Consider the following 21,580-nt stretch of genomic DNA (forward strand, 5'->3'; position numbering starts at 1 on the left):
CCAGAGGGGGGAAGCAAGATCAGAGCAGGAGGCCCTGGCCTGTGTACAGTGGGCCAAGGCAGAGCTGGAGCTGGAAATCCAGTCTCCTGTTTCCTGCTGGGCTCTCCACCACCCCTGTTGTCCTGGCACCTGTAGCTGAGGGGTGGTTGCAGCACTTTGCATTGTCCAGGCAGGCTTCGTGACAGGGAAACTTCCTCTGAGCCACTTTTGGCTCTCCCTGACAGTTTCCACTCAGGTTGTCAGCAAGCTCTGCCATATTCTTGTCCTTAACATTCCCATTCTTCATTTCTCCTTTTATCTTCACTGCACTGCTGTAGCCAGACCACCGCCATCTCTTGCTTGAACTGTGGCAGCATGCTCCCCACAACCCTCCCTGCCTCCTCTATCCTTCTAGTCCAGCCACCACGCTGCCACAGGTACCTTTCCACATGGAAATATGAATGTGCTCCTCCCTCACTTCACTCTTCACACTCCCTCCAGGGAGCCTGTTACCCAAGTGCACTGATCTACCGACCTCCCCTCCCACCCTCTTTTGTTTTCTTGGCTACCTCTGGGGCCTCTGCCTGCACGCCTCTCCTCTGCCCCCTCTCCCTGCCCTCTCTGGGGTTGGGCACACCACAGTGCGCTTACGTGGAAACCTTCTCTCAAGGGCTCTCCTTTATCTGTCCCCACCCTCCTCTGCAGAGCCCACTACAGCCCTCAATTGCTTTTGTTGCAGCAACCACACTGAGCCATGGCTCTTGTGTGGCTTGTCTCTGGCTCTGTTTCCCTGGGCCATCAACTCCCTCAGCAGTGAGGAGTCTGGCACAGGGCCCAGCACACAGTAGGAACTGCACATGGCATAAAAGAAGATGGTCAGGGCTGGCTCCTTGAAAGCCTGGGCACAGCTCTGTTGTTGGGGTCTGTGGCCCTATTTGATGTCCTGACGGGCTGCTGCTGTGCCAGTGTTACCACATTAAAACAGTGGGGGTGGGCCCCATTCCCCCACCCCTGCTGCTCTGAGTACTCATCCAGGGCTGGGGGGAGGTGGCCCTGCGGTGACATCCCTGTCCCCATAGATCATTGACTGCAGCATGGCTGTACAAGAGGAGCCCAAGGAGCCCCATGTCTCCTCAGTGCTGCCCTGGATCATTCTGCATCGGATTATCTGGCAAGAAGAGGACACCTTCCACTCCCTGTGCCACCAGCAGCAGCTTCAGAACCCAGCAGATGAAGGTGGTGGGAAGTGGGTCTGGGTGGGATGGGCCTTGACCTCTGTCAGTGGGCATGTGAAGTATTTCATGTCTGGTGCTCGTGGCAGTTCAGAGGGAATGGGTGAGTGCTTATGAGGGGCTCCTGTCCCTTCCTCTGCCCTTAGTGGGAGAACAGAGGGAAGATGATAAGCTGACAAAATCCTGGGAAATATTAATATCCTCATTTGTAGAGAATGGGCTGGTAGGGAGGACCCTCCATCCTTCCTGGGCCTGGCAGAGGCAGGAAGGGCTGCTGGCTCCTACCATCTTCCAGTGACTAAATGAGGTTAGGGGAAGGGACCCAGGACAACACACACTTCTGGCCGGGTGGTGAAGGGCCTGGTGTAGGACATTGTCACATACTGAGTTCTCTGGAAGCAGACACTGAGATGGTTTATTAGGAATCATTACTTGTGAAAGGAAGGGGGCGGAAGCAGGATGGGGCAAAGGGAGAAGTCCAACTGTGATGCAGGCCTGACAAAGACGTGGCCCAGAACAGGGAGCTCTGGAGCAGGATGTGCCCGTCCACCAGGTTAGACGGAAGTAGCCAGACCTTTATATTCCCATTTTGCTCAGTCACTGAATGTGGGCTCCCGCAGGAAGTTTGTAACCTTGGTGAGGGGAATCTCTGCAGCTGTAGCAGATCCTGAAGGAACTGACAGCTGAGAGGTATCTGGAGCTCAGAAAAGAAAACAAAACCTAAGTCCTCCAACAATGACTACATGCAGCCCTAGCCATGCAGTCTCCTTTCTTCTACCTCTGTAGACACAGGCTATGGAAAAGTGGATTGAGAACAACCTGCTTTACAATTATAGCTTTAAGGAAAGGTATTATATTATGTGGGATAGTGCCCCAAGAAATTTATTCATGGTGTATTAGAGCAGTTATACCACCTTCGTTGACTATATAAATGGGATAGGAAGAAATGACATGGTAAGTATTCTAACATTGAAGCCCACTCCTCACCCCATATAGGGGACAAGAAGGAATGAAAGCATATACCATGCTGCAAACAGATGAGCTTAGTCGGGAAGAAAACATACCAAGAGGCAGTGGCCCTGTAAATGATTTGCATGAAAATGATTTATGTAAAATTTGAACTGAAAAAATGGAATGAAAAGGAAAATTGCAGAAGGGAAACCACTACTAAATCTCACCATAAACTAATAAATGAGCCTCATTATTTTGTCCCATAAACTGCTTTTTCAGTTCAGAACTCTAAAAAATATATATATTTTTAAATCTTTATTCTTTATTTTTTATTTTTTATTATTATTAATTTTGAGAGAGGAAAGAGAGAGAGAAGGGGGGAGGGAGGAGCAGGAATAAATCTTTATTCTTAAAGCAGATCCCTAACCAGGATTTATCTTTTTTATTATTATTATTAAATTTAATACAGTGACATTGATAAATCAGGGTACATATGTTGAGAGAAAACATCTCCAGATTATTTTGACATTTGATTGTGCTGTATGCCCCTCTCCCAAAGTCAAATTGTCTTCTGTCACCTTCTATCTGGTTTTCTTTGTGCCCCTCCCCTCCCCCACCCCCTCTCTCCTTTCTCGCCCCATTCCCCCTCGCCCCACCCCCCACCCCCATTGCCATCACATTCTTGTTCATGTCTCTGAGTCTCATTTTTATGTCTCATCTATGTATGGATTCATATAGTTCTTAGTTTTCTTCTGATTTAGTTATTTCACTCCGTATAATGTTACCAAGGTCCATCCATGTTATTGTAAATGATCTGATGTAATCATTTCTTATGGCTGAGTAGTATTCCATAGTATATATGTACCAAAGCTTTTTAATCCACTCATCCTCTGACAGACACTTGGGCTGTTTCCAGATCTTCGCTATTGTGAACAATGCTGCCACAAACATGCGGGTGCATTTCTCCTTTTGGAGCCATTCTATGGTGTTCTTGGGGTATATTCCTAAAAGTGGGATAGCTGGGTCAAAAGGCAGTTTGATTTTCAGGTTTTTTTTTTTTTGTTTTTTTTAAATTTATTTTAGAGAGGAGAGAGAGTGAGACAGAGAGAGACAGAGAGAGAGAGAGAAAGGGGGGAGGAGCAGGAAACATCAACTCCCATATGTGCCTTGACCGGGCAAGCCCAGGATTTCGAACCAGCGACCTCAACATTCCAGGTTGACGCTTTATCCACTGCGCCACCAGATTTTCAGTTTTTTGAGGAATCTCCATACTGTTTTCCACAGTGGCTGCACCAGTCTGCATTCCCACCAGCAGTGCAGGAGGGTTCCCTTTTCTCCACATCCTTGCCAGCACTTATTCTGTGTTGTTTTGTTGATGAGCGCCATTCTGACTGGTGTGAGGTGGTATCTCATTGTGGTTTTAATTTGCATTTCTCTAATGATTAGTGATGTTGAGCATTTTTTCATATGCCTATTGGCCATCTGTATGTCCTCTTTGGAGAAGTGTCTATTCATCTCTTTTGCCCATTTTTGGATTGGGTTGTTTGTCTTCCTGGTGTTGAGTTTTACAAGTTCTTTATAAATTTTGGTTATTAACCCCTTATCAGACGTATTGTCAAATATGTTCTCCCATTGTGTAATTTGTCTTTTTATTCTGTTCTTATTGTCTTTAGCTATGCAAAAGCTTTTTAGTTTGATATAGTCCCTTTTGTTTATCCTGTCTTTTATTTCACTTCCCGTGGAGATAAATCACCAAATATATTGCTCCAAGAGATGTCGGAGAGCTTACTGCCTATGTTTTCTTCTAAGATGCTTATGGTTTCACGGCCTACATTTAAGACTTTTATCCATTTTGAGTTTATTTTTGTGAGTGGTGTAAGCTGGTGATCTAGTTTCATTTTTTTTGCAGGTAGCTGTCCAATTTTCCCAACACCATTTGTTAAAGAGGTTGTCTTTACTCCATTGTATTTCTTTACTTCCTTTATCAAATATCAGTTGTCCATAGAGCTGTGGGTTTATTTCTGGGTTCTCTGTTCTGTTCCATTGATCTATATGCCTGTTCTTATGCCAGTACCAGGCTGTTTTGAGAACAATGGCCTTGTAGTATAACTTGATATCAGGAAGTGTGATACCTCCCACTTTATTCTTCTTTTTTAAGATTGCAGAGGCTATTCGTGTTCTTTTTTGGTTCCATATAAATTTTTGGAATATGTGATCTATATCTTTGAAGTATGTCCTTGGTATTTTAATTGGTATTGCATTGAATTTATAGATTGCTTTTTTTTATTAATAAATTTTTATTTTAATGGGGTGACATCAATAAATCAGGGTACATATATTCAAAGAAAACATTTCCAGGTTATCTTGTCATTTAGTTCTGTTGCATACCCATCACTCAAAGAGAGATCGTCCTCTGTCACCCTCTATCCAGTTTTCATTGTACCCCTCCCCCTCCCCCTCTCCCTCCTTCCCTCCCCCCACCCCCCGAAACCACCACACTCCTGTCCATGTCTCTTAGTCTCGCTTTTATGTCCCACCAATGTATGGAATCCTGCAGTTCTTGTTTTTTTCTGATTCACTTATTTCTCTCCGCATAATGTTATCAAGATTCCACATTCTGCTGTAAGTGATCCAATGTCATCATTTCTTCTAGCTGAATAGTATACCATGGTGTATATGTGCCCCATCTTCATTATCCAGTCTTCTATTTTTTTTACAGTGATTAAATGCCTTTAAGCAAACTCTTGGCCAATACAGCAAGAATCCATAAAAGAGTAGTGTCCTTAACATGTTCACCAAGTCCAAGTTGGCCCCATCACCATGCCAAATCCCTGAAAAATGCAACCCAACCACAGTTCAGTCTGTTAGGAGCTGTCACAGGGAGCAGGAATCCAGGAAAAGTCCACATCCAGGAAAAGTCCGCATGGCATTGGAATTGTGGTCACCATTCTATACTTTGCAGCTCATGTCTAAGTCCCAATGACCGCTGCTTCTAGCTGGTAATGATTCAGGTAGACTGGAAAAGCCATTTGCAGCATGCATGGATATGGAGCTTCTGTTCTCCTCTGCCTGGAGAGATGAGAGCAGGTTGCTTTTCCCTGGAGCTCTGCAACTGTGTCATGGTAAAGAGAACCTTGGGATACACTAAGCTGGGTGGCAAAGGTAGATTCATAATAGAAGTTGGCACCATTTGTTAAAGAGGTTGTCTTTACTCCATTGTATTTCTTTACCTCCTTTGTCAAATATCAGTTGTCCATAGAACTGTGGGTTTATTTCTGGGTTCTCTGTTCTGTTCCATCGATCTATATATGCCTGTTTTTATGCCAGTACCAGGCTGTTTTGAGAACAATGGCCTTGTAGTATAACTTGATATCAGGAAGTGTGATACCTTCCACTTTATTCTTCTTTTTTAAGATTGCTGAGGCTATTCGTGTTCTTTTTTGGTTCCATATAAATTTTTGGAATATGTGGTCTATATCTTTGAAGTATGTCATTGATATTTTAATTGGTATTGCATTGAATTTATAGATCGCTTTGGGTAATATAGACATTTTAATGATGTTTATTCTTCCTAACCATGAGCATGGTATATGCTTCCACTTGTTTGTATCTTCCTTGATTTCTTTTTTTTTAATTTTTTAATTTATTAATTTTTTTTTAGAGAGGAGAGAGAAAGGGAGAGAGAGAGACAGAGAGGGAGAGCAAGAGGAGAGAGAGACAGAGAGAGAAGGTGGGGAGGAGCTGGAAGCATCAACTCCAATATGTGCCTTGACCAGGCAAGCCCAGGGTTTCGAACCGGTGACCTCAGCATTTCCTCAGGTCGACGCTTTATCCACTGTGCCACCACAGGTCAGTTCCTTGATTTCTTTTATCAATGCTTTGTAATTTTCCGAGTACAAGTCTTTAGTCTCCTTGGTTAAGTTTACTCCTAGGTACTTTATTTTTTTGGTTGTAATAGTGAAGGGGATTGTTTCCTTAATTTCTCTTTCTGACTGTCCATTGTTGGCGTATAAAAATGCCTCTGATTTCTGAGTATTGATTTTATATCCTGCCACTTTGCTGAATTCACTTATCAGGTCCAGTAGTTTTTTGACTGAGACTTTAGGGTTTTCTATATACAATATCATATCATCTGCAAATAATGATAGTTTTACTTCTTCTTTTCCAACTTGAATGCCTTTTATTTCTTCTTCTTGTCTGATTGCTGTGGCTAGGACTTCCAGGACTATGTTAAATAAGAGTGGTGAAAGGGGGCACCCCTGCCTTGTTCCTGATCTTAAGGGTATTGCTTTTAATTTTTTCCCATTGAGTATGATGTTGGCTGTGGGTTTCTCATAGATGGCTTTTATCATGTTGAGGTATGTTCCCTGTATTCCCACTTTGCTGAGAGTTTGATCATGAATGGGTGCTGGATTTTATCAAATGCTTTTTCTGCATCTATTGAAATTATCATATGGTTTTTCTCCTTTTTGTTTATGTGATGAATCACATTGATTGATTTACAAATATTGTACCAGCCTTGCCTCCCCAGAATAAATCCCACTTGATCATGGTGTATGATTTTGTCCATATATTGTTGGATCCGGTTTGCTAATATTTTGTTGAGGATTTTAGCATCTATATTCATCAGAGATATTGGCCTATAATTTTCTTTCTTTGTGTTGTCTTTGCCTGGTTTTGGAATCAGAATTATGCTCACCTCATAAAAGAAGCTTGGAAGTCTTCCTTCCTCTTGAATTTTTGAAATAATTTGAGAAGGATAGGAGTTAGTTCTTCTTTGAATATTTGGTAGAATTCAGTTGTGAAGCCATCAGGCCCCGGACTTTTCTTTGTTGAGAGTTTTTTGATAATTGTTTCGATCTCATTTGGTGTAATCGGTCTGTTTAGATTTTCTGATTCTTCAAGATTCATTTTTGGAAGATTGTATGTTTCAAGGAATTTGTCCATTTCATCTAGGTTGTCTAGTTTTTTCGCTTACGGTTTTTCATAGTATTTTCTTACAGTATTTTGTATTTCTGTTGTGTCAGTTGTTATTTCTCCACTCTCATTTCTAATTTTATTTATTTGAGTCCTCTCTCTCTTTTTCTTGGTGATTCTAGTTAAAGGTTCATCAATCTTGTTTACCTTTTCAAAGAACCAGCTCCTAGTTTCATTGATCCTCTGTATTGTTTCTTTAGCCTCTATGTCATTTATTTCTGCTATGATCTTTATTATTTCCTTCCTTCTACTACATTTGGGCTTTACTTGCTGTTCTTTTTTTAATTCTTTTAGATGTAGGGTTAAGTTGTTTATTTGAGCTTTTTCTGGCTTCTTAAAGTGTGCCTGTAGTGCTATGAACTTCCCTCTCAGTACTGCTTTTGCTGTGTCCCATAAATTTTGACTTGTTTTATGCTCATTGTCATTCGTTTCTAGGATTTTTTTTATTTCTTCTTTGATCTCATTCTTAATCCATTTGTTATTTAACAACCTGGTATTTAGTTTCCATGTGTTTGAGAATTTTTGAGCTTTTCTGTTGTGGTTCATTTCTAGTTTCATGCCGTTGTATCGGAGAAAGTGCTTGATATGATTTCAATCTTCTTAAATTTGTTGAGATCACTTTTTTGCCCTAACATGTGGTCTGTCCTAGAGAATGTACCATGAGCACTTGAAAAGAATGTATATTCTGCTGCTTTAGGGTGAAAGGTTCTGAAGATATCTATTAAATCGAGTTGATCTAGTGTGTCCAATAAGTCTGCTGTTTCTTTGTTAATTTTCTTTCTTGAGGATCTATCTAGTGATGTTAGTGGGGTATTGAAATCCCCTACTATTGTAGTATTGCTGTTGATCTCGCCTTTTAAATCCATCAAAGTCTGCTTTATATATTTGGGTGCTCCTATATTAGGTGCATAGACATTTATAATAGTTATATGTTCCTGTTGGATTACTCCCTTTATCATATGTAGTGGTCTTCTTTATCTCTTACTATATCCTTTGTTTTAAAGTCCAATTTGTCTGATATAAGTATTGCTACCCCAGCTTTTTTTTCATTTCCATTTGCATGAAATGTTTTTGTCCATCCTTTTACCTTCAATCTATGTGTATCTTTTGTTCTAAGGTGTGTCTCTCGTAGACAGCATATGTACAGGTCCTGTTTTCTTATCCACGCAGCTATCCTATGTCTTTTGATTGGATCATTTAATCCATTTACATTTAAGGTTATTATTGATATGTTGTTGTTTATTGCCTTTTTATTCTTTAAAGCTGTATTCCTTTTTTGCTATATTCTTTTCCCACTTTGATCTGTTTACAACAGGCCCCTTAACATTTCCTGCAGCATTGGTTTGGTTGTAATGAATTCCTTGAGTTGTTTTTTATCTGGGAAGCTTTTTATTTCTCCTTCTATTTTAAACGATAGCCTTGCTGGATAAAGTAGTCTTGGTTGTAGGTTCTTGTTCTGCATTACTTTGAATATTTCTTACCATTCCCTTCTGGCCTCAAGTGTTTCTGTTGAGAAGTTGGATGTCATCCTTATGGGGGCTCCTTTAGGTGATAGCTTTTTTTTCTCTTGCAGCTTTTAATATTTTCTCTTTATCGCTTAGCTTTGGTATTTTAATTATGATGTGTCTTGGTGTAGGTTTCTTTGGATTTCTCTTTAATGGAATCCTCTGTGCTTCTTGAACTTGTGAGCATTTCTCCTGCATTATTTTAGGGAAGTTTTCAGCTATGATATGATTGAACAAAGTCTCTATCCCTTGTTCTTTTTCTTCTTCTTCAGGAACCCCTATGATGCGGATGTTATTTCTCTTCATGTTGTCACAGAGCTCTCTTAAGAGTTTCCTCAGACTTTTTGAATCTCTTTTCTTTTTCCTTCTCTACTTTCATGCCTTCATTCCATTTGTCCTCCAACTCGCTGATTCGATCCTCAGCTTTATCTATCCTGTTTTTAATTCCTTCCATTGTGGTCTTTATTTCTGATATTGTATTTGTCATCTCCGACTGATTCTTTTTTATACTTGCTATTTCTTTATTTAGGTGTTCATAATGACCATCCATTGTTGTTCTAAGATCCCTAAGCATCCTTACAGTCATTATTTTGAACTCCGCATCTGGAAGTTTGATTATTTCCATATCATGCAGTTCATCCCCTGTAGATTTCTCTTGTGGTTTCATTTGGATTGCATTTTTTTGTCTTCTCATTATGTCTGTGTTTGGATGTTTTGTTTGTAGAGTTGGTTGAGTCTAGGCTTGATGTTATCTGCCTCCAGTTTTCAGTTGTGTTATTTCTAGGTCTTCTTGGGTTGGTATCAGTTGTAATACACTTTCGGATTTGGGCAGCTTAAAGTCTTGATTTGTTTGTTTTCTTAACAGGTGATAGTCTTGTTTACTGATCTCAGCAGGGGGCTTCCTTGAAACTGTATCCAGGAATCAGATGGGTATAACTTGAGACTCTGAAGGCCTCTTCCACCAACTAATCTCTCGGGGCAGGGTGTTTTCTCAACTTCAGTAGGGGGAAGTGTATCTCAGATCTCCATGGAGACCTGAGTTACTGCCCCTCCTCCCCACTTCTTGTTTTCAGTTGTGTCTTGTGCTGATTGGAGCTGGAGAGATGTCTGGAGATCTCTGATCCGGAAGCAATTCAGTACTGTTTTGTGGGGAAGGATCAGTCCCTCCCCCAGCTACGGCTGCCTCCAGCATGGATGAGTCAGCTTTTTTTTTTAGGTCGTCTCCTGCATTCCTTAGCCCCTCACAGTCTGTCCCTCTCTCTTTCCTTTCCACTTGGGAGATATGCTGATCTTTTCAACACACCTCGCTCCCTGGTCCCCAGGCAAGTGGCTGTGAGCAGTATTTTCTGCTCTTTTCCCTGGGGTGAGATCCCCTCTGTGCTCTCAGCCTCACCCCCCCCCCCCGTTTCTATAAGCAGGGGAGATTCAGGCGCCCACTACCAGGTTTGTTGTGGCTTCTTCTTTGCTCCTTGTTTTTTGAGAGCTGTTCTTGTAGTCCAGAGTTGGTTTTTCATGCTGATTTTTCCTAAATTGATTTGTATTCCAGTTTGGTGGTGAGAGCTGGGTGTCTGTACGTCTGCCTACTCTGCTGTCATCTTCAGGTCTCCAACCAGGATTTATCTTTTTTTTTTTTTTTTTTGTATTTTTCTGAAGCTGGAAACAGGGAGAGACAGTCAGACAGACTCCCGCATGCGCCTGACCGGGATCCACCTGGCACGCCCACCAGGGGCGATGCTCTGCCCACCAGGGGGCGATGCTCTGCCCCTCCGGGGCGTCGCTCTGCCGCGACCAGAGTCACTCTAGCGCCTGGGGCAGAGGCCAAGGAGCCATCCCCAGCGCCCGGGCCATCTTTGCTCCAATGGAGCCTTGGCTGCGGGAGGGGAAGAGAGAGACAAAGAGGAAGGAGGGGGTGGGGGTGGAGAAGCAAATGGGCGCTTCTCCTATGTGCCCTGGCTGGGAATCGAACCCGGGTCCCCTGCACGCCAGGCCGATGCTCTACCGCTGAGCCAACCGGCCAGGGCCCAGGATTTATCTTGATGTAGATTATTGTATATCAGTTTTTCTTGGTATTTACCATACACTTTGCATCTGAAGATTTAGTTTTTATTACAATTCAGAGAAATTTTTCCATATGAACACTGGGTTGGTTGCTTTTCCTGCTTCATTGTTGAAGTCTTGCCATCAGAGCACCATTTGTTCTCACACTGGACTATCTTTGTTTTCCATACTTGTCATCTCATCTTCTGTCCTATGTTCTTAGCTCTTCATCACATCCCCTCGTTTCAGTTTCAGCCATATTCATTCTGTTCCTTGCTGGGTTTTGTTTGTTTGTTTGTTTGTTTGTTTTTGTATTTTTCTGAAGCTGGAAACAGGGAGAGACAGTCAGACAGACTCCCGCATGCGCCCGACCGGGATCCACCCGGCTCGCCCACCAGGGGCGACGCTCTGCCCACCAGGGGGCGATGCTCTGCCCCTCTGGGGCATCGCTCTGCCGCGACCAGAGCCACCCTAGTGCCTGGGGCAGAGGCCAAGGAGCCATCCCCAGCGCCCGGGCCATCTTTTGCTCCAATGGAGCCTTGGCTGCGGGAGGGGAAGAGAGAGACAGAGAGGAAGGAGGGGGTGGGGTGGAGAAGCAAATGGGCGCTTCTCCTATGTGCCCTGGCCGGGAATCGAACCCGGGTCCCCCGCACGCCAGGCTGACACTCTACCGCTGAGCCAACCGGCCAGGGCCCCCTTGCTGTTTTGATTTATTAGTTTAGGAAAGGTATTATATTATGTGGGATAGTGCTCCAGGAAATTCATTCATGGTGTATCAGAGCAGTTACACTACCTTAGCTGACTATATAAATGGGATGCAAAGTGTATGATACATACCAAGGAAAACTGATATACAGTAATCTACATTAAGATAAATCCTAGTTGCCTGACCAGGCAGTGGCGCAGTGGATAGAGCGTCAGACTGGGATGCGGAGGACCCAGGTTTGAAACCCTGAGGTCGTCAGCTTGAGCGCGGGCTCATCTGGTTTGAGCAAAAGCTCACCAGCTTGGACCCAAGGTCGCTGGCTTGAGCAAGGGGTTACTCGGTCTGCTGTGGCCCCACAGTCAAGGCACATATGAGAAAACAATCAATGAACAACTAAGGTGCCACAACGAAAAACTAATGATTGATGCTTCTCATCTCTCTCCGTTCCTGTCTGTCTGTCCCTATCTATACTTCTCTCTGACTCTCTCTCTGTTTTGTTTTGGGGTTTTTTTGCATTTTTCTGAAGTTGGAAACGGGGAGGCAGTCAGACAGACTCCCGCATGCACCTGACCGGGATCCACCCGGCATGCCCACCAGGGGGCGATGCTCTGTCCATCTGGGGCGTCACTCTGTTGTAACCAGAGCCATTCTAGTGCCTGAGGTAGAGGCCATAGAGCCATCCTTAGCACCTGGGCCAACTTTGCTCCAGTGGAGCCTTGGCTGCGGGAGGGGAAGAGAGAGACAGAGAGGAAGGAGAGGGGGAGGGGTGCAGAAGCAGATGGGCGCTTCTCCTGTGTGCCCTGGCCGGGAATCAAACCCAGGACTCCTGCACGCCAGGCCGATGCTCTACCACTGAGCCAACCGGCCAGGGCCTCTCTCTGTCACTGTAAAAAAAAAAAAAAAAAGATAAATCCTAGTTAAGGATCTACTTTAAGAATAAAGATTTTTCAAAAAAATATATTTTTTAGCTTTCTGAACTGAAAAAGCAGTTTATGGGACAAAAAAATGAGGTTCATTTCAGGTTTCTCCATAGCAGTGTTCAGGGCAGTTGGGATGTTATCTGTCTGTTTACACAGTTCTCAAGGAAAGTGTGACTTATAGTGAGTGGTAACACACATTTATAAATGGATTCCAGCTCCTATGAGTGCTTCTTAACATTACTGGAGGATGAAATGAAGTCAGTAAACCAACACGAATCTGACTGAAAAGCTATGGGAAGGAGCTTGTGATGAGTACCAGAAAGCAATGGGGTAATTAAGGCTGCAGAACAGAATAAATGTTATAAACCTTGAAACACTGAGAATAATATGCATAACAAAATTGAGAGATGAGGGGGAAGAAGAAAGTGTTACAAAGCTATCACTCATTTTGTGGGATAGTCATTTGATGCTGTTGAAATGGAAACTAAGACCCATAAATAACCTAAAGGCTTAAACTTAATGATTTTCTGACATTTAAAAAAAATTTTTATGTATTGATTTTAGTGAGGAAGGGAGAGAGAGAGAGAAATGGGAACATTGATACGTTCCTATATGCGCCCTGACCAGGATCGAACCAGCAACCTTTGCGCTTCAGGCCAGTGCTCTAACCAACCATGCTATCTGGCCAAGGCCGATTTTCTGAAATTTTTATTTATTTTTATTTTTATTTTTTCAGAGACAGAGAGAGAGTCAGAGAGAGGGATAGACAGGGACAGAGAGATGAGAAGCATCAAACATTAGTTTTTCATTGCGCATTGCAACACCTTAGTTGTTCATTGATTGCTTTCTCATATGTGCCTTGACTGCGGGCCTTCAGCAGACCGAGTAACCCCTTGCTGGAGCCAGCGACCTTGGGTCCAAGCTGGTGAGCTTTTTGCTCAAACCAGATTGAGCCCGTGCTCAAGCTGGCGACCTCGGGGTCTTGAACCTGGGTCCTCGGCATCTCAGTCCAATGCTCTATCCACTGCGCCACCGCCTGGTCAGGCTTCTGACTTTTTTAAGCCAGTGCTTTTCATATCTTTTTGACTTGACTAACAGTAAAAAGAACAAAACAAGTTTCATGAAAGAATCCTTATTTTACTGGGTGTGATTCCCTCTAGTATTTTCTATTCTAACATATTCTATTCTAATCCTCTTTAAAGATGCTGGTTACTAGCTCACTTGTAACTAACAACTCTGGGTTATGGCTGTGCATTTAAAAAATATTGAGGAATCTTTGAAGAAACTAGTAATAGTTCTAATGGTGAACAAACATTTAACTGAAATTTGATAGTTCTTTTTTTCTTTTGTAATATTCAAGAACACCTAAAGATAAGAATTTTTTATTTGGCTTTGGCTGGGTAACTCAGTTGATTAGAGCGTTGTCCCAAAATACGTACCAAGGTTGCGCATTTGACCCTGGTTAGGGCACATACAAGAAATAACCAATGAATGCATAAGTAAGTGGAACAACAAATCAATGCTTCTTTCTTCCTTCTTCTCTCTTTAAGATCAGTAAAAAAATTAATAAATATTTTTGATTTAAGAAATGGTGTAAGTAACATAGGTTTTATTGTTATAAATTATCTCTTTCAAAATGTCTCATATATGCACAGAAAGATGTTTGCCAAATGTCTGCTTAGTAGATGAAACATTTCTTTATACTTTCCTGAATGATTTGAATTGCTCAGTAAAGCCAGTCAAGTCATTACTTACTTTACTGGGTGTGATTCCTATTTTAAAATACAAAAAGATAAAAAAGGAAAGGAAGAAAAATTTGTAGCTACTTTGGTAACAAAAGCAAAGCCCACAAAGGAGAGACTTTGCCTGCAGCTCCCTTACAGGTCCCTGTGCTAACTCAGTGTTGATCTGGTCTTTCTCCAGTGATGGCTGAGACACCCATGCTTCCGTCTTCCCTCATGCTGCTCAACACAGCCCACGAGTATTTGGGGAGGAGGTCCTGGTGCTGCAATTCAGATGGGGCTCTGCTGCGATTCTACGTAAGTGCTGCTGGGGTTTGTTTGGCCTGTCCCTGCAGTGGGGCCTACTGTGCTGCTTTGACTTGTTGTGCAGATGTGACTACTCAAAGTTGCTCGAAAGTCTGAACTTGGTATCCTGTGCCCCTGAGGCTCCAGGCGCTCTGGACCTGGCTTTGAACTGTAGGCAGACTTAGATCCACTAATCTCTACTGAGTCTATGTGTTAGGCACAGGGCCAGGCCTTTAATAGTAACTTTAAAAGCAAATACTGCTTTCACCACCTATTGAGTCCTGTTTGCCAAGTACCACTCATCATGCCAGGTAGTAGTTGCTCAATCAATAGCTATTGCATTCATTTAGTCAGTAACGACATGTTTAGTGAGTAAAAATTGACTTCCTCTCCCTTGCCAGATGTGATTGATAGCTTACTGGCAAAAGCAGCATGATCCCCATCCCCAAATCTTACTGTTGAGTTTTAGGCCAAGCAGCACTCAGACAAATTACAGAGCACAGGAGGGGCTTCTAACCCAGTCTATAATGTCTGTTAATAAATGGTTTAGTGGAACATAGCCACACCCATGTTTATATATTAATATTAAGTAGGGCTATTTTTGCAATACAATAGCAGGTTGATTAGCTCTATATGGTCTATATGGTCTGGGAAGCCTAAAATATTTACTGTCTGGCCCTTTAAGAAAAGGTTTGCCACCCTCTACTTTCTACCCTTTCAGTGAGCATACCCACTGCCCAGCTGCCATCTCCCTCCCCAGTCCTCCAGATCCTCCTTCACTGCCCTCTGCTTTCCTCATGGCTCTCATCACCTTCTAGCATGCCATATAATTTATTATGTTTATTGTATGTTTTTTCTCCATTGAGATGTAACTGCCACAAAGGTAGGGATTTTTGTTAGATTTGTTCATTGTTGGATCCAAGTATCTAGCATAGCACGTAGCCCATCATAGGTGCTTAATAAGTATGGGTTGAATGAATAAGACTAAGAATATGTATAGAGCTCTTGTATGCGTAAAGCATTTGTAGGAGGACCTGGAGACTTGCACAGGAGACCTGTCTGGCTAGCTCAGGGTCCTTGAGCTGGTTAGTGTTTGAGGCAGGTTCCAACCCCAGCTTCAGAAGCCTGAGTATCTTCCCTACCCTGTGAGCTTCAAGAGCCTCTGGGGTGCTCACTCTGGGTCAGCTTCATGCTCTAGGACCATTTTTGGAGAAATTGTGCTAGGCTGAGTCTCTAATGCTGCCCAGGACTCCCTTCTTCTGCCTTCCCTCTCCCAAACAGAGAGTGTAGAGGCACAGTTTACTTTCACAGGGTTGCCTCCACAAGGTCGGCTCCGCAAGGCAGTCACCCTTGTGCTGATTCAGGGGCACGTCAAGGATGAGCTAGCACCATTGCAAACTGGCATCCAGTAGAAGTGGCACTGAGAGGAAAGAGCAGACAGATAATGGGATGGTCCTACTGGTTTTTCTTAGTCTGTGTTTTTTTTTGGATGGAACATGAATTTTAGCTGCCAGGATCTGCCACTTGAATTCGGGGGAATAGAAGGGATATGAGCAATGCTGTATTTCATTTTATAGTTCCAAATTTTCCTGCCTAAGGTCCAGCCTTTAGATTCCTCTGACTCCTGCAGCAACTTCACCTTTGTGGATACTGCCCCTGCTTGTTAACTGTACCCTCTCTGCTCAGGGCCTGACCATCCCAGTGCCATCTGCCTGCCCCACTCTTCCCCAGGACCTGCACACCTGGCTCATCCTTCCTGCCGCGCAGGTCTCAGCTCAGAAGCCACCTTCTCAAAGAGGTCTTCCCTAGCCCCACCACTCTCTGTCCGCTAGACTGTTGGACAGTCTTGCTATTTGTTCCTGTATCATCTGCCCCTCCCCCAGCAGATGGCATTCTGGAGATCAGGGACCTTTTCTGTTTTGCTGTCTCAAGTATCCCTATGCCAGTAGGGTTTCCCTATGCCCTGAGCAGTGCTTGGCATAGATTATTATCCAGTTTATGTTTATTGAATGAATGAATGAACATAAAGACATTCATTCACTGACCCAGAAGCACTCATCATTCTGGCCACTGTAGAACTTAAAAAGGTGAATACTTTATCACTGCCTCCTTTTGTGGCCACAGATTCCTGGTCTGCAGGGAAAGGACTGTGTCTTGAGAATGCTTTGTGGCCAACATAGAGAGACTTTTGTGTGTATTGTTTTCCTGCATAGAGTGACAATCTTGAGGGGAAATCCTCTTGGATCTCATATTTTCTTGAGTTATATTTCTTTCCATATGTTGTGTTTGGATTGTTGAATGCTTATCCATTCATCCACATTCAACCCAAATGGCTCCTCTCCTGTGGAGCCTTTACTAACTTCTGGGCAGCCCCTCTTATGCTGTGTCCTGTGTATCCCTCCCCAGATTGTGCACACATTAACCATCTGCAGTATGTGCTGTCATTTTATCTTCTAATAGAAACAAAAACAAAGTTAATTAACATGCTCTTCATTACCCTCCTTTCCTAACTTTCTTGAAATGGTATTTATCTTTTTGGTCGTGTTTTTGTATCTAACTACTACATACTGTATATTAGGTAATAGTATATAATTGCATGGTTTAAATTTTACATACAAAGCCTGACCTGTGGTGGCGCAGTGGGTAAAACGTCGACCTGGAACCCTGAGGTTGCCGGTTCGAAACCCCGGGCTTACCTGGTCAAGGCACATATGGGAGTTGATGCTTCCTGCTCCTCCTCTGTTCTCTCTATCTCTTTCCTCTCTCTCTCTCTCTCCTCTCTCTCTAATAATAAAAATGAATAAATAAAATTAAAAAAAGAAAAGAAAAGCTCTTTTAAAAAAAATTTTACATACAAAACATCATATAGCATATAACCTCTTGCAGCTTTTTTTTTTTTTTTTTTTTACAGGGACAGAGAGTCAGAGAGTGGATAGATAGGGATAGACAGACAGGAATGGAGAGAGATGAGAAGCATCAATCATCAGTTTTTCGTTGCAACATCTTAGTTGTTCATTGATTGCTTTCTCATATGTGCCTTGACCGCGGGCCTTCAGCAGACCGAGTAACCCCTTGCTCGAGCCAGCGACCTTGGGTCCAAGGTGGTGAGCTTTTTTTTTTTTTGCTCAAGCCAGATAAGCCCGCGCTTAAGCTGGGAACCTCGGGGTCTTGAACCTGGGTTGTTTGCATCCCAGTCCGATGCTATATCCACTGTGTCACCACCTGGTCAGGCTTGCAGCTTATTTTTATTAATCAGTTTACTGAGATACTTTCACATTGATACGAGAAAGTCTGGCTCATTCATTTTAATTGTTTTATAGAATCCTATTGTGTGAGTATACCAAAATTTTAAACTTTTTATTATGGTAAATTCCAAACATATATAAGTGTGTGTGTGTGTGTGTGTGTATTTTTTTCTTTTTCTTTTCCAAATGAGAGGAGGGAAGATAGAGAGACAGATTCCTGCATGTACCCTGACCTGGATCCACCCAGCAATCCCCATCTGGGGCTGATGCTCTGCCCAGCTGGGGCCATGCTCACAACTGAGCTATTTTTAGCACCTGAGGTGGAGGCTCCAGGGAGCCATTCTCAGCGCCTAGGGCCAGTGTGCTTGAACCAATCAAGCCACAGCTACAGTAGAATAAGGGAGGGAGAGAGAGAGAGAGAAAAGGGAGGGGGAGGGGTGAATAAGCAGATAGTTGCTTCTCCTGTGTGCCCTGACTGGAAATCAAACCCAGGACATCTACACGCTGTGCTGATACTCTACCACTGAGCCAACCAGCCAGGGCCAGTGTTTACTCTTCTAATATATGCATTAAATTTATAATTGTTCCCAAAGTACATTTTTAGCTATGCCATAATTTTGACATTTGGTATTTGCTATTTTTATATAATTGATTTTTAATTTTATTGAATTATGTTCTGAGGATGGGGTCTGTATCATATCTAATCTTTGGTATTTGTTGAGACTTACTTTTTGTCTAGTTTTGGTCAAAACCTCATGGATGCTTGAAAAAAAATGTGTATTTTCTAATAGTTGGGCATAACAATAGCTATTAGGCCCTGGCCTGTTAGCTCGGTTGGTTAGAGCATTGTCCTGAAGCACAGAGGTTGCCAGTTCAATCCCTGGTCAGGGCACATACAGGAACAGCTTGATGTCCCTGTCTCTATCCCTCCCTCCTTTCCTTTCTCGTTAAAAAGTCAATAAAAAAAAAAGGGAAGAGCCTGACCAGGCGATGGCGCAGTGGATAGAGCATTGGATGGGATGTGGAGGACCCAGGTTCGAGACCTCAAGGTCACCAGCTTGAGCGTGGGCTCATCTGGTTTGAGCAAAGCTCACCAGCTTGGACCCAAGGTCGCTGGCTTGAGCAAGGGGTCACTCAGTCTGCTGAAAGCCCATGGTCAAGGCACATATGAGAAAGCAATCAATGAACAGCTAAGGTGTCGCAATGAAAAACTAATGATTGATGCTTCTCATCTCTCTCCATTCCTGTCTTTCTCTGTCTTTATCTATCCCTCTCTTTGACTCTTTCTCTGTCTCTGTAAAAAAAAAAAAGAAACAATACCTATTAGATCTGCTATTCATAAATATCAATTTTTAACTGTGTTGTTCACATCCTTTGTAATCCTCACTAATGTTTTAAGAGAGATTCCCTCAGCCCTAATGGGATTTGTCATCTACATTATAACTGTTTAACTGTCCTCCATTGGAATCTGAGCAAGGACTATGTTACACTGTGCTTAGGAAGATGCTCAGTAAATATTTGGGGAGCAAATGAATGGCTAACTAAACAAGTAGAAATTCTCAGAGGGCATTTAATATCTTCTAGCAGCTGGTAGAAGTTGACTGGGTGTGCTGAAAGGAAGGCCGCTTAGCAAGCTCCTTAATAGGGCACTGCTGGAGCGGGCCCAGAATGGCTCTTACAAGTGTGACAGCCTTTCCAGAAAATAGGCCTCAGACATGGCCTCCTCAGGTTAACAGTTGATAAGAGTAGCGGTCACCCTGGAGCCCTGCTGTGCCAGGGAGGTTTTGGGCTTTCTCCTCAAGCGTCTCTCCCCGCCCACCCACTGTAGGTACGAGTTCTCCAGAAGGAGCTTGCTGTATCCACCTCTGAAGACACACACCCCTACAAGGAGGAGCTGGAGACAGCTTTAGAGCAGTGCTTCTACTGCCTATACAGCTTCCCCAGCAAAAAGAGCAAGGCCAGGTACCTAGAGGAGCACTCAGCCCAGCAGGTAAGGCCCCACACCAGGCACACTGCCCCTAACCCTGCCAGGAAGAGTTGAACTCTGGGAAGCAAGTGCTGTGAGCACTCTTGGAGGATGTCATTTGCTGACATACAGCTCTGAAATTCCAGGTTGGAGTTGTATTAGGGGGACGAGAGGATATCCTGACATCTGATCCTTGTAAAAAGTTGCTTTATAAGTGGTGACTCATCATTCAAGAATGCAGCATGGCAATTTCTAATAGATTTTCTTTTAACAATTTGGATAAAACAAATAATTCCTTAGAGGTTTTTTGTTTTTTGTTTTGGGTTTCAGAGCACTATTGGGATTGTTATGACTTAGCAATACTGTCAGTTATTTCCTGGTCTTATGAATTCCATACCCTGACTGTAAGCCCCTTGGGCAGGGCCACTGTTGTGGCCTCTGCACAGAGTGTGGACCCACCCTATCCCAGAGGAAGTACTTGGTCAGTATTTGTAAACCAAATGACCAATGGGGTGACTAAGGCAAAGAGAGGGTCAGTGGCCCATGGTCCTCACCCTCTGGCTTGTCCACCTGGATTCACAAAGTTCAGTTTCCAGCTTTCTTAAAGACCAGGCTTATACTGGTTCACTTTTCTGCTCTTCAGACCCTTGGGTTTAGGGATTTCAACAGTGGGCATGCAGATTTTTCAAAGTGTATTAGATTTGTTTTAGGCCCTTTAATACTGTATATTGCAACCTAATTTCAGCACTGCGTTTCCTTAGAAGAACTTTCCCTTTGTGCTTTACCCTGACTCCACTGTGATTGGCCTTCTGTCTTTTTCAAGGTTGACCTTATATGGGAAGATGCTCTGTTCATGTTTGAGTATTTTAAACCCAAGACCCTTCCTGAATTTGATAGCTACAAGACCAGCACTGTTTCTGCTGACTTGGCTAACCTCCTTAAGAGAATTGCCACCATTGTGCCCCGCACAGAGAGGCCGGCGCTGAGCCTGGATAAAGTCTCCGCGTACATTGAGGGGACCTCAGCTGAGGTAGGGGCTGTCTTATCACCTTCTCCTCCAGCGCTTTGCTTATGTGCCTTGGCCCTGCTCCAGAAGTTAGGGCCATGAGAAACGAGGGTCTATCCTGTGCTGACATGAATGGTCCTGGGTTCGAAGAATTACTGGTCACATCTGAGTTCTTGGCTCTACCTTCCCTTATCCTTGCCCTCTCACCTGCCAGGTACCCTGCCTCCCAGAAGGAGCTGACCCCTCTCCTCCAGTGGTGAATGAGCTTTACTACCTGCTGGCTGATTACCATTTTAAAAACAAGGAGCAATCCAAGGCCATCAAGTTCTACATGCATGACATCTGCATCTGTCCTGACAGGTGAGTGGCTGGCCACTGAGGCTTGTGATCTTGGTGTGAGGCCAGACTGGTGGGGTGGCCACAGTGACTGCAGCTCAATAAGCTCTTACCTGCCTGAGGAGGAGGCCAGGGAATGAGGAATGACGAGGTGGCTTAGATTTTACAGTTATTAGGAAAGGCTCTCCATAAAAAGAAAAACAATGGGGAAAGCTTTTTTTCTGGAAGATCCCTGGGATGGGCTTTGGGATCAGAGACGGTATGAGGTGTCCATCTGGGTCCTGACCTGCAGACAGGGATGTGCAGTCTGGCTTCATCCTGTGGGCTGTGTGCTGTCCACTTTCCTAGCTCCTGCACTGGGAAGTTGTCCAATGCGTACTCCTGCTTATTCTAGTGTAGTGTCTTTAATTATGGTTAGTTTCTCACATGTGGAGTGGGGGAGTAATAGAAACACTAAAGTAGTTTTCTTTTTTTGCTGTGGCACGGTGCATTGTTGGCAGTAGCGATGGCCGCAGTAGTAAATGTAGAAGAACCCACTGTGTGTCAGGCTCGTGCTTTCTTCCCATTGTGCCCTAGTTGCTTTTTATCAAAATGTAGTGATTGGCCTGCTTGTCCTGAAGTCCCTGCTAAACTCATAAAGTCTGATTTTCTTGATTGAGCTGGCATATTTTATCATGGCTGTCACACCTAGGA

General features: G+C 43.5%; 1 protein-coding gene across 2 annotated transcripts in view; it reads left to right on the plus strand.

The window, feature by feature from the left end:
* The window catches only part of CABIN1 (calcineurin binding protein 1), a 156,954-nt gene that overhangs the window by 36,340 nt on the left and 99,034 nt on the right, over window positions 1-21,580 (plus strand). For both annotated transcript variants that reach the window (XM_066260010.1, XM_066260011.1), the window contains exons 18-22: window positions 1,059-1,215; window positions 14,231-14,346; window positions 19,408-19,569; window positions 20,369-20,575; window positions 20,766-20,911. In XM_066260010.1, the coding sequence (XP_066116107.1) occupies window positions 1,059-1,215; window positions 14,231-14,346; window positions 19,408-19,569; window positions 20,369-20,575; window positions 20,766-20,911 (788 nt within the window). The remainder of the gene's footprint in view (window positions 1-1,058; window positions 1,216-14,230; window positions 14,347-19,407; window positions 19,570-20,368; window positions 20,576-20,765; window positions 20,912-21,580) is intronic.

This window comes from Saccopteryx bilineata, chromosome 2, assembly GCF_036850765.1.
Source record: "Saccopteryx bilineata isolate mSacBil1 chromosome 2, mSacBil1_pri_phased_curated, whole genome shotgun sequence".
NCBI lineage: Eukaryota > Metazoa > Chordata > Mammalia > Chiroptera > Emballonuridae > Saccopteryx > Saccopteryx bilineata.